General features: G+C 36.4%; 2 protein-coding genes across 3 annotated transcripts in view; one reads left to right on the top strand and one right to left on the bottom strand.

Moving 5' to 3' along the window:
• The window catches only part of AP-2mu (adaptor protein complex 2, mu subunit), a 53,199-nt gene extending 35,020 nt beyond the window's left edge, over positions 1–18,179 (bottom strand). Inside the window, exons 1-3 of the mRNA XM_089090671.1 lie at positions 18,021–18,179; positions 4,929–5,119; positions 3,279–3,441 (exon numbers count right to left, since the gene is read on the bottom strand). Of these exons, the coding sequence (XP_088946797.1) occupies positions 3,279–3,441; positions 4,929–5,105 (340 nt within the window). The 5' untranslated portion in view covers positions 5,106–5,119; positions 18,021–18,179. The remainder of the gene's footprint in view (positions 1–3,278; positions 3,442–4,928; positions 5,120–18,020) is intronic.
• A 200-nt stretch (positions 18,180–18,379) lies between these two features.
• Positions 18,380–21,855, top strand: part of LOC148951148 (glutathione S-transferase kappa 1-like) — a 40,659-nt gene continuing 37,183 nt past the window's right edge. Inside the window, exon 1 of one of the 2 annotated variants that reach the window (XM_089090673.1) lies at positions 18,380–18,414. Coding sequence is in view for 1 of the 2 variants with exons in the window: in XM_089090672.1 (XP_088946798.1) it covers positions 18,573–18,575 (3 nt within the window). In the remaining variant the exon portion in view is untranslated. Of the gene's footprint in view, positions 18,415–18,553; positions 18,576–21,855 lie in introns of those variants that run through there. The other variant, XM_089090672.1, reaches the window with a different exon arrangement.

Raw genomic sequence — 21,855 nt, 5'->3', positions numbered from 1 at the left:
CTGAACCTGTACAAGAAACAACCGAGCCAGATCTAAATAGTCAAAGCAATACAGTGGAATATCCTATTTCACGTAAAAAGACCAGAAAACGAATTTCAGATAGGAAGAACTGGGTTAAGACAAAGATCAAGGCAGCAGTAAACTCTGGTACTGTATATATGAATCCTAACAACCACAAAACTCATGGGAAAGAGAAAAAAGTGAAGGATGTTGTTTGTAATAAGGATTGTCATTATAATTGCAGTCAGGCTATTGCCTCTGGAGAGAGACAAAAGATTTTTGATGATTTCTGGAGACTAAGTAGGGATATGAAGAAAATGTTTTACTTGAAAACAACAAAGACCGTTCCAACCAAGACTAAAACCAAGAAGAAAGCAGAGACGCACAGGAGTTGCACACTGTGATATTATTTTATTGTTAACACAAAAACAGTCCAGATTTGCAAGACATTTTATTTGGCTACTCTTGATATTTCAGAGAGAAGAGTTTACTACGCACATTCAAATTTTGCTACAACAGGAGTGCCAAATCCAAAGGCAGTACAGGTACCTCGAAACAAAACTAGTCACGAGGACATTCAGCTTGTGAAAAAGCATATTGAATCTTTCCCGTGCGTTGAATCGCATTATACTCGAGCCAAGTCTACCAGAAAATTCTTTGAGGCAAATCTAAACATTCGCAAAATGTATCAACTGTATCACGAATACTGCAGAGAACTAGCAAGAAATGATGTTAGTGAGTTCAAGTATCGTGAGATCTTCAACACGCAGTTTAATTTGTCATTTCATATCCCGAAAACAGATCGATGTGATGTATGCGAGGAAAAACGTGTAAGTGAAGAAAACCAAATTGAAATGGATCAGGAAGTAAAAGACAAGCATGAGGCTCATGTGAAAAGTAAAATTGAGACCAAGATTGAACGTGAAGTGGACAGGTCAAACCTATCTATTCCTCTACTTTGTTTTGATCTGGAGAATGTTTTACCGCTGCCCCGGGGTAATGTTTCTTCATTTTTCTATAAAAGGAAGATAACTACATTCAACCTCACGGCAATTCTTTCATTCCAGAGAAGGACTGGAGAGAAAATCAATGAGGTGTACTGTTGTAGTTGGTCCGAGTTTAAGGCTGGACGTGGAGCAAACGAAATAGCAAGTGGACTAGTGGCCATACTGGAAAAAGTCCTTGATACTTACCCTGTTATCTGCCAGTTAATTACTTGATCGGACTCCTGCGTGTCCCAGAACCAAAACTCAATTTTAAGCTTCGCCATCCAAGATGTTCTAAGAAAATTTTCGCGCTTAGAACAAGTGGTTATGAAGTATTGTGAACCAGGTCACTCGAGTACACAGGAGGTTGATGCTGTACATAGCACTATTGAGAGGGGGCTAAAGCATCTTGATTAGTTTTCCCCACTAGATCTAGTGAGGAAGTTACTGAAAGTAAGAAGGATACAGCCTTTTAATGTCCTGCAAATGACCCAGTCAAAGTTCTTTGACTTTCAAAAGCCAGCAAAGCTGTACAAGTACTCGTTGGTACCGTATTCAAAGGTAAAACGACTTGAGTTCCGTCAGGATAACACTAAGAGAGTTTGGTTCAAAACTTCCTTCTCTGGAGACTTTCAAATGTCTACTATATCACAAGAATGTAATTCGATTAAAAGTGTCCCAACACTTCGGCCGTCCGTGTTGTTGAATGTCTTGTTTTACCCAAACTTTGTGGCAAAAAGATTGATCTACCTGAGGCGAAAATCAAAGATGTCAAGTATCTCTTGAAGTTCATCCCCAACCAAGACAAGGAGTATTTTGAAACCAAGATTGAACAGTACTACAAGGCCAAGGGGGATGCTGAACGTTTGGAAGCCTCTCCGTCTACGCGAGATCATTGTCCAGAGGAGGATTCAACTGAAGCGAAACGGCGGCCGGCAAAGAAACTCAACAAAAAATAAACGTTTCTGACGTTTTTTGTAATTTTTATACTTTTCCAAATAGTATTGCTGCATCAGAACTCGTTTGTCGTATCTTCATGGTGAAAAGAATAGGCAGCCCACACCATTTTATCGCATCTAAGTTTACTCCCGTTTCGTTAAGGGCCGATTGTCGTATCTGTATTTCATTTCAAGTTTCGACAATGACAACTTTACCTTTTCCATCTCATATTGGGGAGACCTTCCTTGTTATTTTTCTCTTTTTTTTTATGTAAGAAAATCGGTTGTACCGTTTAATTTCCAGCTAAGGTGAAGTTTTCAAAGTAATTTTTCTCGGAATTTTGAAAACCTTAGTTACGACAAAACCGCTCTCAGGGGACGAAGTGTCCTCGCTGGTCCATACACATCCTGTCTTTTGGGGGAGGAGGAAATTCTAGTTTTCTACAGATCTGCCAGAACAGTTTCTTGGTTCTTGGTATCTCTCCAAACTTCGTGGGAGTGAGTGTTGCACTTGGGTGATTTAAGAGTTTATACCCAATTAGATCATTAAGAAGTTTTGGTGTTTTAATAATAGTCACCAAGGTACCTACCAGAATAGTAATTGATCTCAACAAAACATAATGAGAAATAATGAACTAGTTATGTTTTTTTTTAATCAGGATCTGATGCGACCTTCTTATGCAAAAGACCTTCAAATTCTGTCACTAGGAAACCTAGCAGAAGGGGTAATTGGATCTCGAGCAAACTTGGCTGGGATTAAGAGCGAGATTCGTGGTTATCCTGTTTCAGATATGACCTATATGGAAAGAGGGAGGAGATATCAAATTTCCTTTTATTCGTTAAACAAAATATGGTCAACCGGACGTACATGCTTGATTTTAACTCTTTGAGCAGAGGGCTATATTCTTGTCATCTACATCTATGAGAATGGCCAATTGGATCTCAATTATATTCAGTTGAAATGAGCAACTCGAATTTTTTGCATCTTTAGGGTTCAAGACTGCTTTAACAGCCAATGCTAATTGCTTTGCTCTGAAACAGTGCCCCATAGGTCACAGTTCTGTGACAATCCAAGGGGCTCTGAGAGCAGAGGTGTAATTAACTGAAAGGATTCCACAATGGTATGCAAGTTGTAAAACGCTGTTAAACCCAACTATTCAGAAATATGAAAAAAAAAAAAAAAAAAAATTCAATTTAACTTTATAGGAAATAAAATCTAGATAAAATCTAGGGTCCTAGTCGTGGAGACCACTGAAGGTCTAGTTACTTCTTTTACTTTCGTGCTCTTTATAAAAACTTGAACTATTTTATTTTTAAATATGCTGTTAATCAATTCTGTAAGCTTAGTACTCACCATCTAGAAGTTCGTAGATGAGAACAAAATTGTTCTTAATGTTTTCCTCGGAAATCTTCCCAAAATAGGACTGCATTACATCAACAATCTTTAATAAAAATTCAAATACCATAGCTGCATTTACATTCTGCTTAGTCACAGCTGCCACCCAAATATTTGCACGCTAAAAAGACAAAATCCAAGTTTATCTTGTGCAATATACGGAAAATAAAAGTTTGACACTGAATCTAATAGGGTAAAAAGGTTAGTACGGCAAAACAAACATTTGAAACCTTGGATCATGTATTTTCACTCTACTGTACACTTTGGGTAGCTAAATGAGAAACATATTTGTGAGCACTTACAAGTACATGCCAATATACCCAAAATCGAACTGACGCAAAAAAGGATTACAGTTTCAAACTTTGAATGCTTAGATCCCTTGTGTCCATGTAGAGTAAATCCAAACAAGCATTTGAAAACACATCTGTAGCCCACTGCAATGGCAGCAGGGAAACCAAAACAAAGCTTTACCACCAAATTTCCTTCCCTCTGATCAAGATTGTATTCATATTCTCCCCGTGACCTTATAATCTTTTTTGCTTGATTTACAAATAAAAGACAAAATTTTGATTAAAAAGGACAATGAATTCTTTGTAGAACTTACCCACATTAATGAAACTGACCAATATTCTGCTAGGCTTAACTCCTCATCGTGTACGTATTATTTCGCATGGCAAGGAAAAGTTGGAATAAAGCCAGTTTTAACTGAATAAATAAATATAATGAAACTGCAGTTGATTTAGCAATAGCTTCATTATAGTCAACGTAATACTATTGACTTAAAGGGCAACACGTCAATTATATACTTTCCCCCTAGGGTTATAACAAAAAAAAAACTTTGGATGGGAGGCTGGAGTTTCAATACCCTTTTGAAACTCCAGCCTTAAGCACCACCTTTTTTTTTACTCTTTTTGTAGGATAATTCAATCTGTCCAAGATTGGAAGAATTGAAGCCAACAATGGCTGCTTCAGTCATATCCAAGGGCAGGGGAGGGTCAATCCCCTTGGAGATACCAAGTGTCAACCATGGCATAATATGAGATCCCTTGATGAGCAATTCAAGGCTGGAGAAAGAAGTTATCTTTGCTAGTATTGGTTCTGACTATGTGGTGATGCTTGCTGCTGATGGCTAGCAAGTAGTGGCTGACTCTCCTCTCTTTTTTGAGGGAAGAATGTCTCAAGCTGGTGGGTGGGGTTCTTGGGATGGGGAAAATAATGGTGGAAACCATGAAACTACCAAGGAATGTTTCTCTACAAGAAGGGAGAGAAGAAATAGGCAAGCCCTATCTCAAAATAACGCACTCCAGGGGACACCAATAGCCCAGCAGTTATTATGATATATTATTATTACTTTTCTTCTTTTTTTGGTGAGGAAGTAATGGACCTTTGTGGTGATTAACAAGCTGTATTTTGTATAATGATAGCTACAGTTTCCTTTAGCTGACTCATTCTTTATCCAAGACAAAAAGGCATGGTAAACTTATTTTTACTTTTCCAGTATTACCAACATTTTTTTCTTGTCCATGAACTATTTATAATCTCTAGAATAATGATTTTGATCCTGGTAGCAAGATAGTGATGGAAAAGAAAAATAAAGAAATATTTCACCTTAATATGGAAGAAAGACGTTCTGGCTATATTGGTGACTGGAGATCTAACTTGCTGACGTGCATGGATGACATTGACTCTAAAGGCATCAACAGCATTCCTTCCAATATCATCACGGTAGACTCGTGATATTAGTACTTCCCCTTTGTGATTGTAAACGAAAAGTCCACCAATCATTTTTGTTTTCAGACCTGAAAAACAAACATTGAATTATGTAAGAAAGCATTTTACAGGTGTTTTTTAACCCATTAGCGCCCATTGTTTCCAATTGGGAACAGTTTGACTTATATTTTTGAGCTCATTGTTTTGTAGCTGAGACGCCCAGGAGTGTTCTATAGTTAACAATAGTGTCTAAAAAATATGATTAAATTTTTCCATTCAGAATTTTCTTGATTTTCCTAGAACTTGAAATACTCCGAAACTTGATCAGGCTACTTGTAAGCTATGGCTTGGCTAGTTTCAACTAATACTGTTTAAACTAAAGTCCTTGGCAAAGCCAGTTCATTAGGGAGTAGAGTTATGGAAAGCTATTTGTCAGTGTGCAATGAGATATTCTATTTAACAGGGTTTTTATGAAAGTTTTCCCAATTGGGAACAGGGGACAGAAACGGGTATTGGTAGTTACGAGCTAAAAAAAACACATTTTTCTTTACAGGTGAGATCCAAACAATTTCGAAACCTTGAGGAAGCTGTTGCCGCACTAGAAGAGGTGTCTGCCAACGACGAGGACCCAGCTGACTTGATTATAATCCCTCCTGACGTGGCTGAAGTGAGTGACAAAGAGGAGGGAAACGATGAGGCCGCAGAAGCTGCAGTACCTGTATCCCAAAGTTTTCCACGTGATGTTGCGAGCACGATAGAGATTCATGCGCCACTTGCTGTTCCTGAGCCCGATAGTGACGACCTGCCCATTATTAGTCTGACTCCCAAGAAAAAAGCTCGGACTATTCCTAAAAGTCAAGCCAATCAAACCCCAGTGGAAAAAACAACAACTTATACATTGCCAATCCCTTCATGAGAGTGTCCCCAATAAATCTGCTCAGTAGATAAATATCTCTGAGCATGAAATCTTCTGGCATTTCTTCGATGACGATATTCCTGATTTGATTATCAAAGAGACTACCAGATATGCATCACAGAAAGGTGACTGACATGGGCGCCCATGAGGGGGAGGCAAGGGGGGTGCCTGCTCCCTTCCTGGCTGAACGACGGTATTATATATTTGTATTAAGTTAAAAAAACTTTCCACCGAATTAGTTTTCAAGAAATAGTAAAGAGCTCTAATAAGCCAAAAATGGTCAGAAATAAAGTCAAATAATCGTCCAAGCATGAAACTACTACAAATCATTATCAACAATTAAATGAAACTCAAATATGAACTGTCAAACTCAAAACGAGCAAAAATTAACATTACTAGGGATAACAACCCCCATGCCATCTCAAGCCAGACCATAACTTAGGCTTTACTGAAAAAAAAAGTGAGTAAAAAAGTTTTTTACTTATTTAAGTAAAAAAAGTGAAAACATTTAAACATATTTTGTTTTCAGTAAAGCGTAAATTATGTTCTGGTCTTGAGAAGGCATGGGGGATATCAGCCCTACTAATGTTAATTTTTGCTTGTTTCGAGTTTGACTCCGCTATTTATTCTAATTTCTGTTCATTTTGAGTTTCATTTATTTATTGATAGTGATTTGTGGTAGTTTTACACTTGGATGATTACTTGACTTACTTTCTGTCCATTTTGGCTTAATGGAGCTCTTTACTTTTCTTTGAAAAGCTTGTTTTGTGGAAAAAGTTTTTTTTTAGATGACTTTCTGTTTGTTTTTTATTGACAAAGTCATTTTCATGAATTTTTTTTTTATAGATCTTTTCGGTTTTTTTTAAAAATAAGAATCCATAGTTCGGCAGCATTGTGGGGTTTCACATGCCCAATATTTCTAAAGACATAGTTGCTGGACTGTTCTACTATGCTGAACAAAATAGTTGTCTCAAAATTTTGACTAGATGTGTCTGGGAAATAAATCGGTTTGAGAGACGGACTGATTGCCCTCCAATCTATTTTTACTCTTAGAAAGGACACTAGAACTTTTAATTTTGAATCAAATTAGCTTCTTTAAATGTTTCAATGATATTTCTAGCTATTATAGAGTGGTGCTGCCTATGATATTGCTTATATGCCTTTTTGAAAACCTGCATGTATACAGTTTTTTCGTTTAATTGGAACGCCCCTAAACACTTCCTACCTAGAAGTTTCACCTTAGTACTCTTAGCGTCATTAGTTACAGTAATTGTAGTTGTAGTACTAAAAGTATACACATAGTGCCTTCTGGCTAGTTCAAAATCCCCCACAACTTACTCTTAAAGATCTAACTTAATAATATAAATTGTTCTTGAGATCTTGCTTTGTCACCTTCTTGAAAGGTCACATGCTCATAATTTGTTTTGATTTAGTTCAACGTCCGCCTAAATATTTCTTATATTTGATTACTGAAGACATTGTTATATTCTTTTTGGACTATTGGCTACAAAATGGCTGTCTCACAATTTCGATTGAATGTGTTTGGGGAAAAGAGGATATCAGGGAGACGGGGGGGGGGGCTATTTTCGCTCATAGCGCGTGACTGTTAAAATGGAACTAGAACTATACAGTTCCAATTAAATGGGCCTCCTCTAAAGTTCACAATACCACCTCTTCATAAAAACCTTACATCCCCCTGGGGCATAACTTAAAGCCCTCATCCCCATACTTTGGGGGTTGTGTCAACCCCACATGCCGTGTTATGAGATCTTTGTGACTTTTTGAACAAATGGCTATCTTAAAATGTCTATCGGATGCATTAGGGGAAAAATATGACGTGGGGGGGATATACCTGCTCTCCAATAAATTTGACTCTTAAAAATGGCCCTTCAAATTCCGATTTCCAATTCAATTAGCCCCCTCCAAAGTTTATACAACCACCGTTTCCATAAAAACCTTAAATGCCCTCGGGGCATACCTTACAACCCTTGCCCTGAGGACTGTGAGGGAGTTCTCAGCCTCAAAGACATAATTTCTGGACTTTTAAACTATGTCAAACAAAATAACTGTCTCGAAATTCTGCATGACCTCCAATCACTTTTGACTGTTAAAAAGGCAAGTAGAACTTCTGATTACCAATCAAATTAGCCCCCTGTGAGTTTTAGACGACCACCCTTTCTTTAAAAACCTTATATCCCAGGGCATAATTTACAACCCTTGCTCTGAGGGTTGTGTGGGGGAGGGGGGGGGGGTTATAATTCTCAAAGGCATAATTTCCGGACCTTAAAACTACACTGAACAACATGGATATCTCAAAATTTTGATTGGATGTGTCTGGGGAAGTGATTGACGTGGTGAAGGGAGAGCTGGTTGCCCTCCATAAGCTCTTTTGAAGTTCCTGTGATATTTCTTTCTATAAGAAGTGCCCTGGTCTAAAAAGAACAATATATTGTGCCCACATTAGTGCTGCCTATGATATTTTGTCTTGAGATTTCAATTATACAGCACTGGAACTGCCAATTAGACCAGGTAAGCCCCCCTCCCCCTAAAATTCAGTCTAAGGGTGCCCATGGGGACTTAGGCTTTACTTTCAGCTTTGAACACATGAATACTTTCTTGGCGATTATGCTGCTGTCTGGGTATCATAAGCTTCAAAGTCAGCGCTTTCAGTGGTCCAAGTCAGATAACTTGGGTGTCCCCATTGTACCCAAAGCCATGAGTAGAAACAGTTTCACCATGATAAAGCAGTATCTGCACTTCGTGAACAATAAAATCTTGACTGTGGCGACAAAATGGCCCAAGTACAGCCACTCTTAGAGATTGTAAACTCAAAGTTGAAACAGTTTGGGACCTTTTGCAGTACTCTCCATAGAAGAGCAAATGATACAGTTCTACGGGCGTCATAGCTGCAAAATGTTTATCAAGGGTAAACCAATTCATTTTGGCTACAAGGTCTGGAGATTAGCTTGCTATCATGGCTACCTTTTCAACATTGATCTCTATTAATTAAATAATAACTTTCTGAAAAATAAGTTTTTCAAAGAAAAGTAAAGGCCATTTTAAACTTAAGCTCTGGAGATACAAATACATGTTAAAATTCAAACTCAAAACGACCAGAAATTACTATTAGAGAATACATGAAACCCAAAACGAGCAGTAATTCAATACAACAGTAATAGAAAAAAATATACAACAAGTAATAATATAAATGAATAAATAGATCTTAAAGCATGTAATGCTTAGATTGAATATGAAAATCAAGCTTAAAACGAAAAAATATATTTTGCTATTGAAGTGTAAATGAAACTTAAAACAAACAGAAATTAAATAAACAATCAATGCAAAAAAACATACAATAGATATTAATGTAAATGAATAAATAAATCTTAAAACAAGTGAAACTTAAAAAAGAATATGCAAATCAAGTTTGAATCGAATAAAAATAACTACAAACAAGAGTTTGGCTATCGCCTCACTGCAGAAGCCTAAAACCTACTGCGTCATTGGTGCTTTACTGAAAACAATTCTTTGAAATGTTTTCACTTTTGTAACTTTAAGAAATCAAAAATTAATTAAGATTTTAGGGAATAAATATCAGCATATGTATATTAAATTGACAATGCACATTTTTTTTCAGTAAACTCATTTGAATTTTTTTTTTCAGTAAAGTACAAATTATATTCTGGCTTTTAGAAAGCCTAGGGGTTTTGAAACCTACTCATATTAATTTATGCTCGTTTTGAGTTTGGATCTAATATTTATATTAGTTTTTGTTTTGTTTTGGGTTTCATTTATTTATTGATACTGATTTGGGGTAGTTTTAAGCTTCGTAGATTATATGATAGTCTGGACTCCAGGTGTTGAAAGTGTGAATCATACCACGACAGAATGGGGCTGCAACGAGAATTAGCCTACCCTCCACCCCCTAAATTGACCATGTGGATTCAAAAATACCAATGGCACTTGCTTGCGAGTGGTGGAACACTCTCTCTGCTCAAATAGAAATGCCTAGAAGCCATAGAATGTTTTCATAACAAACTAACACAATTAGTTAGAAAAAATGGCAGAGTTAAAAAAAATGGCAAAACTATAGGCCTATGAGTCTTGAACAGTCTTGGAAAGTATAAATAAAATCAAATTGAATATTAGATATATAATGATATTAATTGTTGAAAGATCCATCAGTTCCAGATTTTTTTTTTTCACTGTAATTTTTATTTTCCAATTTCAATGCTGTAAGAACTGGAAAATAATAAATTTGTAATATACGAGTAATTCGTTTTCAGTGAAGTACTAATGACGCAGAAGGCTTTAGGTTTTTACAGTTAAAGAAGGAGGCAGTATCCAAATTTTGCTTGTAGTGAAACTATATTTGTCTTGACCAATCTTGAAAAGAACTAATAAATTAAACTGAATATTTGTTGCATAATGATGTTAATTGCTGAAAACTCATCAGTTAAAAAATTTACTATAATTTTGAGATTCTTTTTAAGTTTTAAGTAAAAGCAATACAGCATTTATAATATATTTCGTTTTCAGTAAAGCGCCAATGACGAAGTAGGTTCTAGGCTTCTGCAGTGAGGCAATACCCAAACTCTTGTTTGTAGTTATTTTTATTTGATTCAAACTTGATTTGCATATTCTTTTTAAGTTTCACTCATGTTAAGATTTATTTATTCATTTACATTAATATATATTGTATGTTTGTTTGCATTGATTGTTTATAAATATAAATTGATTGTTGTTCATATTGATTATATATTGTTGCTCATATATGATATATATATTGATTGTTAGTGCTATAAATATTGACCAGCCAAGTGGGAGACCAATCCCAATTAGAGATATTTACCAATGGAGGCTATCAGATATTAATTTTAATAAGATTAATCCTATCCTTTCCCCCTTTCCCAATAAGTATCTTTCTAAAATTTATCATAGAATTTGTTCTGGAACAAATGGACTAAATTTCCTTGCATTCTCATATAAGTTTTCTAATTCAAGTGGTTCTATTCCCCTGTCCCCTCTTTGCAGGAATTGTAATATGAATTATGAAACAATTGACCATTGCCTGTTTGAATGTAATATGCTGACGTCTGCACAACATACCTTGCTTTGTAAACTGTTAAAATGCTTCAGACACCACAAAATCTCACTATCAGCCAAGAGCCTAGCCAACTATACCTGCACACAGAGCACAGAAATCGATATCTATCATCTTATATTTGAACTCCTTGAGTCAAAAGATCTACTGAAAGATATCTGAGAATATGTAATAAATAAGAGACAACCAAGACAGTAGCTATGTAGCCCACAGAGTGAAACAAAAAGAAGAGGGCTAAATAGTACCAATTGAATAGCCCACCTGCTGTGAATTAGAAGAAGGAAGAAGAAGTACACGAGTTAAGCTGGAAAAAAGAGCTGCAAACATCAGTGATCCTGGACAAAGATGGAAATGAGATCTACAATTCAAAGATGAAACTTGAAAGATAGAAAGAATACTTTAACGATAAACTGAGTCCCCCAGTAGCTGCGAATCCTGAAATACTAACCCGCTTTCCAATAACTGACCAAGAACTCAGACCACCAGCCCCACTCAAGTCAGAAACCGAGTCAGCAATCAAGTCGCTCAAACAAGGAAAAGCCCCTGGCCCAGACGGAGTCACCGCTGAACTCATTAACGTCAGATCAGATGATGTAACTGATCTGTACCATGCCATTGTGTCTGTGGTGTGAGAAACTGACCACGTACCCCGTCAGTGGTGCAAGGCTGCCATTGTACCCATTCACAAAAAGGGGTAAAAAAAAGAGTGCAGAAACTACCGTCCAATCAGCCTCACGAGCCATCAGTCACGTGTCCTGACAAAAGTCCTACTCCAACACATACAAGCAACAACTGCCTTTGCCATTGGAGAATATCAGGCCGGCTTCCGCCCTGGAAGATCAACAATTGATCAGATATTTGTTGTTTGGCAACTCATGGAACAACACATCGAATTCAACCAAGAACTCTACCAACTACTTGTTGATTTCCATCAGGCATTTGACCTGATATGGTGCAAAGGACTATGGCATATCCTCCTTCACTACAGTATCCCTTATGAGATAGTCCAAATAATCAAGAGTCTGTACGACCAGTTCCGAGGCCAAGTAATAACTGTTGATGGGTTGTCAGAAGAGTTTACAACTTTGTCAGGAGTACTCCAGGGTTGCATCTTATCACCACATCTCTTCAACCTCTTTCTAAATGCCGTTCTGTTGATGATGCAGTCGGAATATGGCGCAACAATAGGAGGGGTGCTAATAGAGAATCTTGTCTATGCTGATGACATTGATGAGCTAGCCAACTCTACACAAGAATTGCAGGCACAAGCTGATAAACTCTACAATACCACAAAGCCATTTGGGATGGAGATCAATGCCAGCAAGACAAAAGTCATGGCAACTACGAGACGTGAACTGGACAACCCGCCCATTATCACCATAGGCAGGAGACAGGTTGAAACGATTGACCACTTCCTATACCTTGGTAGCCAAGTCTCCTCAGATAATTGCCACAGCTCTGACGTTAAACATCGACTTGCACTTGCTAGCTCTAGCTTCCGAAGACTAGCCAACCTCTGGAAAAGTATCCACCTATCCAACAAACTCAAAATGCACCTATTCAACAGTTTAGTAATCCCCATAGTTATTTATGGATGTGAAACATGGACTCTGAAAACCGAAGATGAAATAAAACTTCTAGCTTTTGAGGTGAGATGCCTCCGTCGCATTTCTAGAATCAAATACACAGACCAAATTACAAATGTGGAAGTACATCAAAGGCTCCAGTCCACTGAAACCATACTCAGTAAAATTAAGAAGCAACAACTGCGCTGGTTCGGCCACATCAAGCAAATGGAGCCGAGCCACCTTCCAAAAATCACCCTTGAAGGATCCCTCCATGGCCTTCGCCCATGAGGCAGACCACAAAAACGATGGATGGAGAACTTCCACTTTGACAACGTCAATATAGCCCAGTTATCATGTATCGCACCAGATAGAGCAATGTACCGAGCCCTTAAGCATGAGCTAGCAAGAAGAGTGGCCCCAAAACATCCCACGAGGATGGCCGGGACCTAAGTAAGTAAGTAAGTCTTCCCATACAAAATCCCTTCCCATAAGTTATATACCCCCTTAATAAAATGGCTATCCCAAAATTTTGATTGAATGTGTTTGGGGGAATGATGAGCGTGGGGAGGGGGGCTAGTTGCCCCCCAATCACCTTCGACTATTAAATAGGGCACTATCCCTTTGAATTTCCAATCGAATGAGCCTTTTTGAAGTTTCTATAACAACACCTTCTATAAAAACATTATATGCCCCCAGGGCATAAGTCAAAACCCTTGCCCTGAGGGTTGAGGGGGATTGTCCTCCTAGAAAACATATTTTCTATGTGGAAATCAACTATGCTGAACAAAACGGCTATCTCAAATTTTGATTGGATGTGTTTGGGGGAATGATGGGCATGGGGGGGGGGGGCTAGTTGCCTCCAATCACTTTCGACTGTTAAAAAGGGCACTAGCCCTTTGAATTTCCAATTGAATGAGCCTTTTTTGAAGTTTCTACAACAACGCCTTCTACAAAAACCTTATATGCCCCCAGGACATAACTTAAAACTCTTGCCCTGAGGGTTGTGGAGGAGTGTCCTCATCAAAAAATATATTTTCTATCTGGAAATCAACTACGCTGAGCAAAATGGCCCAAATAACATCACTTTCGACTATTAAACAGGGCACTAGCCCTTTGAATTTCTAATTGAATGAGCCTTTTTAGAAGTTTTTACGACACCGCATTCTTCATAAACCTTACAAGCCCCCATGACATAACTTAAAATCTTTGCCGAGGGGTGTGGGGGTGTTTCCTCCTCAAAAATATATTTTAAATATGTAAAACAACTATGCTGAACTAATTTGCTATCTCACAATATTGATTGGAAATGTTTGGAGGAGTGATTGGCGTGGGGGGGGATAGTTGCCCTCCAATCACTTTTGACTATTAAAAAGGGCACTATCCCTTTGAATTTCCGATTGAATGAGCCTTTTTGAAGTTTCTATGACAATGCCACCTATAAAAACTATGCTGAACAAAATGGCTATCTCAAAATTTTGATTGGATGTGTTTGGGGAAATGATGGTTGTGGGGGGTGGGGGTGGGGGGGGCTAGTTGCACTCCAATCACTTTTGACTATTAAAAGGGGCACTAGCCCTTTAACTTCCAATCGATTGAGCCTGTTTTGAAGTTTCAATGACAATGCCTTCTATAAAAACCTTATATACCCCCAGGGCATAACTTAACACCCTTGCCCTAAGGGTTGTGGGGGAGTGTCCACCTCAAAAAAATATTTTCTAAGTGGAAATCAACTATTCTGAACAAAATGGCTATCTCAAAATTTTGATTGGATGTGTTTGGGGGAATGATGGGCGTGGGGGGGGGCTAGTTGCCCTCCAATCACTTTTGACTATTAAAAAGGGCAATAGCCCTTTGAATTTCTAATCGAATGGGCCTTTTTTGAAGTTTCAATGACAACGCCTTCTATAAAAACCTTATATGCCCCCAGGGCATAACTTAAAACACTTGTCCTGAGGGTTGTGGGGTATTGTCCTCCTCAAAAACATATTTTCCATCTGGAAATCAACTATGCTGAACAAAATGGCTATCTCAAAATTTTGATTGGATGTGTTTGGGGTAATGACGGGCAGGGGGGGGGGGCTAGTTGCCCTTCAATCACTTTTGATTATTAAAAAGGGCACTAACCCTTTGAATTTCCAATTGAAGGAGCCTGTTTTGAATTTTCTATGACTACACTATCTATAAAAACTTTATATGCCCCCAGGGCATATCTTAAAACTCTTGCCCTGAGGGTTGTTGGAGAGTATCCTCCTCAAAAATATATTTTCTATCTGGAAATCAACTACGCTGAACAAAATGGCTATCTAAAAATTTTGATTGGATGTGTTTGGGGGACTGATGGGCGTGGGGGGGCTAGTTGCCCTCCAATCATTTTCGACTATTAAAAAGGGCACTAGAACTCTCGATTTCCAATTGAATGAGCCCTCTTTGAGGCTTCTACAATGACCCCTTCCATATGAAGGGCCTCTGGGGAAAAAAAAAATAATAATAAAACATTGGAGCCATATGGCCTTTACAATAGGCAATGCTACAGGGTTGCCTCTAGTGCTAGAACTTTCAAGTACATAGTGCTAGAACTTTCAAGGACTGTTCTGGAAAATGTAAAGGGAGCTGTTTTGTAGAGTAAATAATGCAGCCAGGAAAGCAATGTTTGACTCTTATTGGAAAGCTGGTGACAAACTGGTGCAACAGCAGTTTTTGGCTGGACTGATTAGAAAACGTCAACCAAAGCAAAAGAGAAAGAGAGTGGACAAGAGCAATAGGGTAAGAAGTGCTTCCTACCAGTACACACTCACAAATATCACTGGAGAAGTAGAAACTGTCTGTAAAACCTGTTTTATTGGGACATTTGACATCAACTAAGAGGAATAGTTTCAAAGATAACTGAGTTTGGTGTAATCCAGACACAACATTCAACCCCCAAGAGACAAGCACAGAACAGGTGTCCAGAAACTGATATGGAGTTTATCAAAAAACACATAAACTCTTTCCCAGCCTTTGAGTTGCATTATTCAAGAGCCCATACCTCCAGAGAGTATCTATCCTCAAATTTAAATATTGCAAAAATGTTTGACCTTTATAAGGCAAAGTGTGAAGAAGAAGGTAGAAAGAATGTATCAATGAGTCACTATAAGAAAGTGTCCTATGAAAACTTCAATCTTGGATTCAAACCTCCAGCCAATGATTCCTGTGGCCTATGTGAAAGCTTGAAAATGAAAACTCAGGCAGATCCTGATCCTGGAAACCCTGCAATCATTCAAAATGAGCAGCATGACAATGCTGTCAAACTAGCTTATGACAGAAAAAAGGAAGACAAAGAAAAGCACTAAAAGCTGGAGGAACTTTGGATGTTTGACATGAAAAATGCCTTCCAACCCCAGATGTTAAGGCAAAGTTAGTATTCTATAAGTGTCAGCTCTGGACATATAATTTAACAGTGCATGTTTCAGGAGAAGGAGAGAAATCCCACAATTTTTAGTAGCATGAGGGACAGTCAGAAAAGGGAGCTGGTGAGGTTGCCTCCACTTTATTTTTGTTTAGTAAAATTCAGCCCTATCTCAAGCACATTGTTCTTTTCTCTGATACATGCAGTGGTCAGCATAGAAATTCTATTGTTACTGGGATGCTATTGTACTTTATTTATTGTACTTTATTTAATTGACCAGAAGTTTCTCAAACCAGGCCACACACATCTTGAATGTGATTTGGATCATTCAAGGATAGAGAAGACCAAGAAAATGACCAACATTCAAGTCAATGTGCCTGCAGACTGAGCAAATGTCACCAGGACTGCCAGAGGCAAGATATATATGAATGCTCATCAAATGATAAAGGATGAAATCTTAGATTTTGCTGAATTCTTTAAGAAAGTCTTCATCAGAAGAAACATTGACATTGACAAAAAAGAGTTCAAGTGGACTGACATTTGTTGGTTCCAGTACACAAAGGAGTTAGGAATAGTGCAGTTCAAAACTTCCCACAAGAATGACAAGCCATTCCAAACCATGAATTTACAAAAAAGGGGTAGAGTTGCTACTATCCTAGTTCTTTCCCTGAAATTTCCCAATGGCCACACAATCAGCAAAGCCAAGTACAATGACCTCATCACTCTTCTTCCTTTCATTCCAGAGGATCTCCACTGTTTCTTCAGAAATCTTCTGTATAACAATGCACTTCATGACTACATTCCAGACAAAGCTGAGCCTCCAGAAGAAGATTAATCATTCTTAAAGTGATTTTGATTAATTTTTTGTATTTAACTGATGCATTGTAAGTGAAGAAATAAAACTCTGAAAGGACTTGTGCCCTTTTTGCAAATTAAAAAAAGTTGAATTTTTAAAATTGTCATTTTGCAAAAAAGTCATAAGTCCCTTATCTTCTAAATAAAAAACAATTCAGCAATTTGAACATTTCCATTGAATTTTGCTCTGAAAATTAACTAGGAATCAGTCTCAAAAGTTTTCAAGTTTTTTAAATTTTGATTTGTGAGAAAGATTTTTTCATTGTTTTTACTCTCCTGTAAAATCATAACAAGTGGACTTACAACCACTTTGCTTAACGCCACAGAATTCAGGGTATATATTTACACATTAAGGGGTGGGGGTAAAATTCAGGTAAATTTTTACCAAATCATATTATTGATTTACAAATAAAGTGAATATACCACTCTTTGCCTTTTTTATGCTCTTTCCAAATACAATAATCATTTTTGTTGGAAATGAATTTTACCCTCCCCCATATACATCAATTCAGGGTATATATTTGTACATTAGGGGGGTGGGGGTAAAGTTTAAACTTACCTCCCATTTACATCAGAAATAAATTTTGCCCCTACCCCTCTAATATGCAAATATAGGCCTATACCCTGAATTGGTATATATAGGGGTGGGGGTATAATTCATTTCCAACAAAAATGATTTATTATATTTGGAAAGAGCATAAAAAAAGGCATCAAATGGTATATTCACTTTATTTGTAAGTCAATAATATTATTTGGTAAAAATTTACCTAAATTTGTTTCTGACAAAAATGATTATTAGGCCTATATTAGTAAAGAGCATAAAAAAGGCATCAAGTGGTATATTCACTTGATTCATAAGTCAATAACTTGATTTTGTAAAAATTTACCAAAAAGGCATCAAATGGTATGCTTACTTTATTCATAAGTCAATAATATGAATTACAAAAAAAATTACCAAAATCTGAAGATGGTTAACATGAAAGCTTGATAATAGCCTACCTTCCCAGGGTATGTTTTTTCAGCCTAACCCTGGATTCATTAGCCGACTGAAAGGTTCATTTTCCTAACCTCACCCATTTCTAAGATAGCGAAAAGTAGCTAAGCTAGAATTTTACCGAAATCTACTGACCAGTAATCAATAGGCTACTTCTAGCTGACCTACCTGTTTCATCTAAACAGTTCGCTTCTACAAAATTTGGCGTAGATTTTCATGGAAAATTATTAACTATGTCCATTAAGATGAACCCTAAAGCTGGATTATGAATGTGAAATGAGCCTAGGCGAATTAGGATTTTGATTGATTCAAGGAAGGAGGCTTCAATTTTTACAAAATGAGGTAAATATATAAATATTGAAGATTAGAAAGAATTTTAAATCTAAAGCTAAAATTATATTCAATAAAAATTGTAAGTAATGACTATGAGTTTTAAGATCTCCTAATAAGTTAAGACGCAAGCAAAACTAAATATATTTGTATTTTTAGACTTACTACTTTTATGCCAGCTATTGTAAAGTGGCGCACAATTTAAAAGCAAGAAAACCTGCCCAGAAAAAAAGTAGGTAAATACATTATGGATGATTGCATTTAAAGCAAACGTACAAATGTTTGCTAAGATTGCATGCTACCCTTAGATTTTATGTACTCCAAAATATTATGGTTGCTTTTTTGACAATGCACCCCTCCTTTCCAATGGTCCCAGATATCTTTCCCTTAATGGTAAATATTTATGTTTACATAATTTAGCTAGAATGAAAGTGAATACAAAAAAATCTAGCCTTGGACTTATTAAATGGTCAATATATACCAAATCATATTATTGAGTTAGGACTAAAGTGAATACACCATTTGATGCCTTTTTTATGCTGATTACGAATATAATAGCCTAATCATTTCTATCATAAATTAATTTTAAGCCCCCCCCCCCTATATATGCCAATTCAGGGTTAGGTTAGGTATAGCGGTAAAATTCTACTTTAGTTACTTTTGGCTATCTTGGAAATAGGTTGGGTTAGGAAAATGAAACTTTCAGTGATGGGTCTACAGGCTAAAGTATGTCCTGAGAAGGTATTTTGGGTCAATATCTACCAAATCATATTATTGAGTTAGGAATAAAGTGAATTCACCATTTGATGCCTTTTTTTATGCTGATTACAAATATAATAATCATTTCTATTGGAAATGAATTTCAGCCCCCCCTCTATATAGGCTATACCTACCCTAGCCTAACCTAACCCGGAATTGGCACATCTAAGGGGGGGGGGGCTGAAAATCATTTCCGAATGAAATGCTTATTTTTTTCGTAATCAGCCTAAAAAAAGGCATCAAATGGTGTATTCACTTTAGTCCTAAGTCAATAACATGATTTGGTATATATTGAAGGTATTTTGAAGTACCTACCTAAATTCGTTATCCCTCAAGAGGGCCCTGAAATTTGCCTATAGGACAGGTCTACACCTGTTGAAATCATGACAAAACAACATTTTACCTTAATTTTCCGTTGTCAGTTTCTTTTTCTCTAGTTTTAGTTCTGAAAATGAAATTCCTATTGCTTGAGCAGAATCTTAAGTCATATCAATGTTTTTTTTTTCAAAATTTAGGAAATGTATTTAGGCTAGGCCTATATATCTTTAAAACCTTATAAATTGGTACAGAGCAAAGTTGTGAAGCTCAAAACAATTTTGTTGTACTTCATTTAAGCAGAAAATCTATTTTGCAAGATTTCACTTTCATAACACATAGATTTTTAAAGGTCATCAAAGGTGAGGACCCTCTAGAGAGAGAAGGAGTGGATGTAGGTACTTCAAAATATCTGCCAGGATATACTTTAGCCTGTAAACCCATCCCTGAAAGTTTCATTTTCCTAACCTAACCCCTTCCCAAGAAAGCCAAAAGTAGCTAAAGTAGAATTTTACCGGTATAGCTTATATAGGGGGGGCTGAAATTCATTTCTGATAGAAATGCTTATTATATTTGTAATCAGCATAAAAAAAATGCATTGAATGGTGTATTCACTTTATTTGAAACTCAGTAATATGATTTGGTTTATATTGACCTATTAAATCAACACTTACTAGCCAGTCATGTGGAATCTTCTTAAAGCTATATGCATACAAGGCAATTGTGAGACCAGTTCTTGACTTTGGAACCTGCCTTGCTGGGGGTAGGCTAATGTTCATATTAACAGACTATTCAGGTAGCTAAGAAATTAACTTACCTCTATATTCAGAAAGGTAATTTTTTGGTAAATTTTTACCAAATCATATTATTGAGTTTCAAATAAAGTGAATATACCATCCAATGCCTTTTTTTATGCTGATTATGAATATAACAATCATTTCTATCAGAATTTAATTTTAGCCCCCCCCCCCCCCCTATATATGTCAATTCAGGATATATATTTGCAAATAGGGGAGTGAGGGTTAGGTTAGGTTAGGGGGGGGGGCTGAATTTCATTTCCGATAGAAATGATTGTTATATTCTTAATCAGCATAAAAAAAGCATTGAATGGTGTATTCACTTTGTTCCTAACTCAATAATATGATTTGGTAGAAATTTACCATTACAAATATAGTAATCATTTCTATCAGAAAGGAATTTCAGAACACCCCCCCTATTTATGCCAATTCAGGGTATATATTTCTACAACCTAACCCTGAATTGGCATATATAGGGGGGCTGAAATTGATTTCCAATAGAAATGATTATTATATTTGTAATCAGCATAAAAAAAGGCATTGAATGGTGTATTCACTTTATTCCTAACTCAATAATATGATTTGGTAGAAATTTACCATTATAAATATAGTAATCATTTCTATCGGAAATGAATTTCAGCCCCCCCCCTATATATGCCAATTCAGAGTATATATTTCTAAAACCTAGCCTAACCTAACCCTGAATTGGCATATATAGGGGGGGGGGGGCTGAAATTCATTTGAGATAGAAATTATTATTATATTTGTAATCAGCATAAGAAAGGCATTGAATGGTGTATTCACTTTATTCCTAACTCAATAATATGATTTGGTAGAAATTTACCCACTTTATTCCTAACTTGATAATATGATTTGGTAAAAATTTACCAATTTTTTGTTATTGATATTATTGACTTATAAATAAAGTAAACATACCACTTGATGCCTTTTTTATGCTATTTCCAAACGTACTAATTATTTTTGTTGGAAATGAATTTGAACCCCACATATATATATACCAATTCAGGGTATATATTTGCATAGTCTGGGGGTGGGGGTATGTTTTGTTTTTGATGTACATGAGAGGTAAGCTTAAACTTCCCTCCCACCCCGCATGTGCTCATATATAACCTAACTTGGTATATATAGGAGGGGCAGTAAAATTTTTTTCCAACAAAAATGATTATTATATTTGGAAAGAGCATAAAAAAGGCATTATTATCATTATTATTTATTTCTAACCCACACTATACAGAGGTACAACACAAAGAAAAACACATAAAAACGCAACAAAAATCAATATAGAAATCAAAAATATAGAAATACCAGTTACAGAGTAACACATAAAATTTAAAAGAAACTAATACAAAAGGGAAATAATATAAAAGGAGAGGGAAAAGAAGAAGAGAAAAAAAAACTCACAACTTGCAGAATCTAATAATCAGTTACGTAGCCTACAGAAATATGGACACAAGCTGTCATTTTTATTATCATTATTTGATTTTTACTCACTCTTTACAATACAAAAAAATGTGGAGTGACCAAAGAGAGAAAAATAACTTACAACCCAAAAAAACTGATAGGGTGATGGTGCAGAGAAAAATGGATACAAGCAGTATTTAAAAAGTTTTCTGTGTAGTGCTTCCAGTTTTACATTAATATCAGGAACAAGAAATTTATTAATAATTACCTGGTTTTTAGTCCAAGGTGGAAGAAACAACAAAAATTTATAAAATCTAAAATAATTAATCCAGATTCTTTTTAAATCATTATTCTTAAGAAGGGGAAAAATTCCATAAGCA

This window comes from Artemia sp. Qi Xiang Cuo, chromosome 6, assembly GCF_049724085.1.
Source record: "Artemia sp. Qi Xiang Cuo chromosome 6, ASM4972408v1, whole genome shotgun sequence".
NCBI classification, from domain to species: domain Eukaryota; kingdom Metazoa; phylum Arthropoda; class Branchiopoda; order Anostraca; family Artemiidae; genus Artemia; species Artemia sp. Qi Xiang Cuo.
Note: the sequence above shows the minus strand (reverse complement) of the source record. Positions and strands in the feature narration are given on the sequence as shown.